This window comes from Setaria viridis, chromosome 2 (assembly GCF_005286985.2).
Source record: "Setaria viridis chromosome 2, Setaria_viridis_v4.0, whole genome shotgun sequence".
Lineage (NCBI taxonomy): Eukaryota > Viridiplantae > Streptophyta > Magnoliopsida > Poales > Poaceae > Setaria > Setaria viridis.
Window position 1 is genome coordinate 30,879,196 of NC_048264.2, and position 6,990 is coordinate 30,886,185.

Consider the following 6,990-nt stretch of genomic DNA (forward strand, 5'->3'; position numbering starts at 1 on the left):
CACGGAATAAAAACCGCCCCTTTAAAATCTCGCCGGTCTCTTTCCTCGCCGGTCACGGCAATCCTCCTCCTCAGCCGTCGCCTCGCCCTCCGCGCTCCCAATCGCCGCCCCCAATCCCTCCTCAGCCGCTGCCGCCGTTACCCCCCGGCCGGCCACCATGATGCACATGACCTTCTACTGGGGCAAGTCCGCCACGATCCTCTTCGACGGCTGGCGCACCTCCACGTGGCTCGGCTACCTCCTCTCCCTCGTCGCCCTGCTCCTCGCCGCCGCCTTCTACCAGTACCTCGAGGCGCTCCGGATCCGCGTCAAGCTCGCCGCGGGAGGGGGCGCGGGCAAGCAGCAGGCCCCCTCCATCCCGCCGCCCGCCGGCTCCGACCCGTCGCGGGCGCCGCTCCTCGCGCCCGCCCTCGCCTTCGCCGCCGGGCGGTGGCCGGCGCGGGTGGCCGTGGCCGCGATGTTCGGGGTCAACTCCGGCCTGGGATACCTCCTCATGCTCGCCGTCATGTCGTTCAACGCCGGCGTGTTCATCGCCGTCGTCGTGGGGCTTGCGCTCGGGTACCTCGCGTTCCGCAGCAGCGACGGGGAGGATCTCGTCGTGGTCGACAACCCCTGCGCCTGCGCGTGAAGGCTCTACCGGATGGGGTCGCCGGTTTGCTGCCCCAGGTTTCGCTTCGCGGAGACGGAGTTGTTGTATAACACAGGTATCATAATAAAAAATCATGTACAAATTCAGTTGTGTGATTGGAGGATTTGCAGTGTTCATGTGCTGTTTGGGGGAATTGTAGAGTACAGAATGAGAAAAATTGCCTTGTTTCTTCTAACAAATTGATGAATTGATTCCTTTCTGAACGAAGATTTGGGGGTAGATGGTTCTTTGGCAGTTGACTCCGAGATCAAATTACGAAATGATAATCTCTAGAGCAGACAGATTATTTTTGTTTGCGTGCGACGAACCCAAGAAACTGAAGGATCTTTCGCACCAACTGCCGGAAGCATAGCCACGCCTCTGGGAAGAATTTAAAGCGTCGCTATTCGACACAGGAGGAGCGTAGATCCGGTCATTGGAAAGAGAGTGCTTGTCCTCTATTGCTGAATTGTAGCTGCCTATCCCTACGACTGAGTGCAAAAACGGGGTGGGATGGGAAAACCGTTGGTCATGGATGCTGTAAAAATGGTAAAAACTACTGAACTATGCAGCTCTGCTTGTGTTCATTTGCCATGCTTGCTTTTTGCTAGCTGAAGGTCAGAATTCTGAAAGAACAAACGAATCTGCATCATATTCTGAAAATTGGTATTGTGCGTGTACATGGGTCCTGGCTGAGCGCCAGGTCCAGGCTGGCTCCCAGCCGTGCCCTAGATGGATTAGGATGCACAATCTTATCCCTTGATCGGTTGTGTTTCTATGAATCTCATCAAGGGTTGCCTATATACTTGTACATGTTGTATATCCTAATTAATCTATTATTCCACGCAATCGTTGTTGCTTTCATGGTATCACGAGTCCGGGTTATCCTCGATTCCTTACCTTCCACATCAAGCGCGCCGCCAGCGCCACTCCCAGCGTGCCTCCGCCGGCGCTGCTCTCAACGCGCCCGACCGCGTCGCTGCTCCCACACCGGCTCTCCACCGCCGCTGCCCTCCGTGGCCTCCATCTTGCCGCTCGAGTCCTTCGCTGCCGCGGCTGATGCTGCCACTGCCGAGGCCGCCAAGCGCGCGGCTGATGCTAGTGCAGTCGCCGCTGCTCAGCGCCGCACCGCCCGCAAGGAAGCCCGCGCCATCACGGCTGAGGCCGCCGCCGCCACGCAGGAGCGCGACGCCGCCAACGCCTGCCTTTGCGAGATCCTAGCACGCGCCGCCCAGGAGCGCAAGGCCGTCATGCTTGACTCTGACAAGGAGGACGTTAGCGTCGACCTCTCCGACGCTCACCAGGCCATGATGCTCCACGAGGCCGCCGTCGTCCTCAACCTGCACGCCCAGGCCGTCGCCGTGCAGAACATTCGGAGCCTCATCCCCGTCATCCTCGACACCACCGTCGACAACTACTCACGGCCAGTGGCGTAGTCAGGAATTCAACATAGGGGGGCCGGTCAAACACGACCCATAGATTGTTACGACTAAAATCTCGAGAAATATATAACAATTAATGATTCCAATACAGAAGAGCAATATCATTGAAGTCTCTGACTAACTAATAATTCAACTAAATATGCAGATCTGATTACCTTTTTCATTTTAGTCTTACCCTACGGATCTTTATATCATTGAAGTCATCAATAAGTGTGTCAGATGTGAACTCCATTGCAATCTCCTTCTCAATGTAGATTATCAAGCAATTTCTTAAAAAGTCATCACCCATTTTATTTCGCAACCTTGTCTTAACAAGTTTCATTGCCGAGAATGCAAGTTCTGTAGTTGCAGTTGAAACTGGCAGGGTTAGAACAAGATGAATCAACCTGTAAAGGAAAATATTTAGTACTCGTCAGATACAAAAGTAATAATAGTAAGAGAATAAGTAAATTGGGAGCAGCATGTTATATAACCTGTCGATCAAATGATAGTCATCCGATTTTCCAGTTTCCGCTAGCTGACAACATAGCTCAGAAATAGTTGACAAATTCTGAAATTTTGGATTTGTGGGCACATTGAGTTCGAAATGTTCTAATTGTTGTCTCAAGTTATTTCTTTCTTGTTCAGTAAAATCAGCAGGATAGAACTTAAACGATCTGAATGAATCCCTAGGATCCAAAGCCGAACATAGAACAAGAAGCTTTGTAGCTTTTTCACTAAACCTAGAATTCAACTCATGTATTTGTTGATCAACAGCAACCATGAAAATGTCATATCTGTAGTGATGTTCAACTGTTAGCTCATCCGCTGCACGAGATCAAATATAGTCTGCATAGAAGCCATTCATATTTGTAACTTGTATTCCTTGTTTATTGCAAAATGATATCACATCACTAAGAAGGCCACTCCAATCATTATCTCTTAAATTCTGGAGCAACTTTTTGGTAGTGGCAACATCATCCATAGCATTGACAATATCCTGAGATTTGTGTTGTAACTTTTTGCAAAGTAGGTCTGTGATACCCATGAGTTCTTTCACAACATGCAAAATAAAAACAAAGTTAAATGACATCATTAATGTAACAGCACCAGCAGCCTTTGCTCGTCCAGAAGCTGTAGTTCCTGAACCTTTAGCGGTAGCAATATCTTAGCAATATCTTTCAGTACCAGGTATGTAGGCTTGTAAAGTTTGAAAAGACTGCAAACTGAATCATAGTGCGAGCTCCACCTAGTATCACCAGGATGATGCAAGGTTCCAATTTGGTTAGCACCACTTCCGGTTTCAAGCTCATTAAGCTCAATTAGATACTCCATTTCAACAACTTGATTGTCATGTAGGTCATCGTTTCTCTTGCTGGAAAACAAAACAGTATTGACAATAAAAGCTAGATGTTCAAAAAAATTATGAACCTCAGTTACTTCTTTGGATGCACCAACAAGAGCTAACTGTAATTGATGAGCAAAGCAATGAACGTAATATGCATAAGGACACTCTTCCATAAACTTTGCTTGGAGTCCATTCCACTCTCATTGCATGTTACTAGCACCGTCATATCCTTGTCCACAAATATTTTGAACATCCAATTTATGATAAGCTAAAACAGAGCACAATTCTTGATGAAGAGTTGTAGAGCATGTATCATCAACATGAATAAGGTCAAGAAACCATTTTCGGATAAAGCCTTCTTTATCTACAAAACGAACAACAACTGCCATTTGTTCTTTTCTTGACTCATCTCTTGATTTATCAACAACCAAGCAAAACTTAGCATCTCCTATTTCATTACGAATTGATTTCTGCACATTACAAGCCATAAGATCCAAGATTTCTTTTTGAATTTGTGCTGAAGTGTATTTAGCATTCTGTGGGGCATTACCTAGAACCACTGCTTTGACCTCATCATCATATGAAGCTAGAAGTTTTACCATTTCAAGAAAGTTACCTTGGTTCTTTGAGTCAGCAGATTCATCATGTCCTCTGAAGGGACAAGCCTGGAAAGCTTACCATCGGATTGCATCAATTGATGTTCTAAGACGGAGTCTATTATTCTTGATATCTTCATTGGTTTGCTTCTCAACGGCTTGCTCAATATGACATGGCAGATTCTTCAAATTCTCGTAACACTGAACATTGTATTTATGAGCTGAACCACAGTCCTTTCCCATGTGAGTCAAGAAGGCACATTCTTTTCCATTATTGACTTTTTTCCAGCTTCTAAACCCTTTCATTGTAAAAGTGTCTGATCCTTCTTTTCCAATTGGCTTTTTAGAAAACAGAAAGCATGGAAAGCAAAAGGTTGCATCTTTTGTAGGTGACTACTCTAACCAAGGGAAAGATTTGAATCAATGAGTTTGAAATCTGCGTGGGTGTTTCTTCGAACCGGAAGAAGGGTACTCATTCTTAAGAAATTGGTATGGACCATGCTTCATGTATGCTCTGACAACTTGGTCTTGTTCATCGGGAGGATAATCCCAAATTTGTTGACGTAAACTTGGATCTCGTTCCACCACTAGGGGACTAACACCTTCAGGATTGATTCTTTGAACTTCAGATGGTGATTGTGTTGGAATTTCGTCTGCAATCTGTTCATTTTCTTCCTCCTGTTGCTGTGCAGCAAGCTAGCTAGCAACTTCATCTGTCTCAGAGTCAGCATCAATCTGTTCAGGCACACTGTCTTCCCTTTGGAAAAAAGAATCAAGTGTCTTCCTTTTTTAGTACCATGATTATCCTTAAAAAAATAATTGCTCAATTAGCATCTAGCCATCTAGAAGTAACAAGCTATTGAACCAACTAAATCAAAGTAAAATTAACTAAATAAAATTATCAATGGAGTGTCGAAGTGCCACTATTTACCTTGGCAGTGTAAACTGCAAGAAATAAAATAAAGATCTTTCGGGCCGCCGGCTGCTGTGTCTTGGTCTTGAGATTTTGTCGATGTCTCGCGTGATCAGGCGATGAGGCGTCGATCTCCGATGCTCGGCAGCTCGTCGGCGATAGGGTTAGAGATCTTGAAATTAGGGACTGAGGAGATGAGAAGGCGGCACCAGTGAATAGAAACGAAAAGGCGGCGTCGGCGAACAGAAACGAAACAACGATCGATGAGCCTGGGCTTGCGACTGCGAGGCTGCGATCATAATTGAAGGTCTCGATCGATGAGACTACCGCACGGGGTGCGCATGCCCTATCAGTTTGGACTTCAGAGCCCTCGGTGAATGGTGGTGGTGCGAACCATGTGATTGACCGATTGTCTCCAGGGCTCCAGGCTGCAGCAGGCTACCGCAAACAAAAGGGCCTTGCTGGTTGCTGGCTTGCTGTTAAGCCTATTTAAGCAATCTTTAAGCCCACGATCACATAAACTGCACTAGCTACAGGAGGGGGTAAAAAAATTTTCCATGTTGGGGGGTGGGCCGTGGTCCCCGCTGGCCCCACCTTAGCTCCGCCGTTGCTCACGGCGTGAGCAGTTTCTCCTCACCGTCGGCAATTATTCGCTGCAGGATCACATTCTCCGTGACGTTCCCGCCCTAGCCCCTCCTGATTGGGGCCGGATGGACTGCGATGTCCCGTCTTGGCTCTATGGCACCATTGCGACCGACCTCATCGATGTCGTCATGGATCGTGGCGAGCGCAGCACCACCGCCCGTGCCACCTGGCTCGCCATTGAGACACAGTTTCTCGGCAACCGGGAGACGCAGGCCCTCTACCTTGATGCCAAGTTTTGAACCTTCGTCCAGGGTGACTTGTCCATTATGGACTACTGCCGCCGCTTCAAGAGCATGGTGGACGCCCTCGGTGACCTTGGCGAGCAAGTCTCTGACCACACCCTCGTCCTCAACATCATCCACGGGCTCAACGAGAAGTTCGCCATTGTCGGTCGCGACATCCGATGCTCTCGTCCTCTTCACTCCTTCCTAGAGGCCCGCAACGATCTGCTTCTCGAGGAGCTCACGATGGCGCCTCCTTCCTCAACTCCGTCCACGGCGCTGCTCATCGGCGTCAACATTGGCTCCTCCTCTCGCCCTTCTGCGCCTTCCCACCTGTCTGTCGGGCATTCCGACTCCAGGGATGGCAGGGGGCCCCTCCTCCAAGCAGACGCGGGACAGGGGCCGGCGTGGCGGTCAGCAGCGGCAGGGTAGTAGCAATGACAGCAAGGCCCCTGCCGCCGGCGCCCAGGCCCCTGCTCCCAGCACCACCCAGGAGTCCGGCTGTCCTTGGCCCTCCTTCTGGAAACCCTGGTCCGGTACAATTCAGATGTACCCGGGCCCTCGGTAGCAGGCCACCGTTCCTTCCCGTCCAGCAGCGCCCACACCGGTGTTTCAGCAGCAGGCGCAGCAGGCCCTCCTCGCTCAACAGCAGACGTTGTACGCTCAACAGTAGCAGGCGTAGCACCAGAGCCTTCAGGCCCCCCTTATGGGGCAGCAGGTGCCCTACCTAGGGCAGCAGGTGCCACAGGTGCCCCCGGGGTTCTACAATCCCATGACGGGCTTGCCCTCCTCCTGGGATCAGCAGTCACTTGCCTCGACGTTCAGCACCATGACCCTCAACCAGCCGCAGCCAAACGACTGGTATCTTGATTCAGGTGCCACCTCGCACATGACTTCAGACGCTAGTACTCTTTCGCATTTTTCTCATCCGCGGTATCCCTTTCCTTCATCAATTGTTGTCGGTGACAGTTCCTTGCTTCCTGCCACGGCTACTGGTGCAACTCATTTTCCAGGTTCCTTGTTCCTTAACAATGTTCTAGTTTTATATAAACTTAGTAAGAACCTTATTTTTGTTCGCCAGTTTACTTCTAATAACAATTGTTCTATTGAATTTGATCCCGCTGGCTGCTCTGTGAAGGATCTGGCATCTCGAAGGCTGATCGTCAAGTGTAATAGCTCCAGGCCACTCTATCCCTTGCAGTTCCCTGCTGCCCACGT

At 49.4% G+C, this 6,990-nt stretch overlaps 1 protein-coding gene and 1 pseudogene across 1 annotated transcript; both read left to right on the forward strand.

The window, feature by feature from the left end:
- Positions 1–856, forward strand: LOC117842039 (copper transporter 5.1). Its single transcript, XM_034722378.2, has one exon. The coding sequence runs from the start codon at positions 158–160 to the stop codon at positions 626–628; it is 471 nt and encodes a 156-aa protein (XP_034578269.1). The 5' UTR covers positions 1–157; the 3' UTR covers positions 629–856.
- Positions 857–1,491: 635 nt separating this feature from the next.
- Positions 1,492–6,204, forward strand: LOC140221910 (uncharacterized; annotated as a pseudogene).
- Positions 6,205–6,990: the final 786 nt, after the last annotated feature.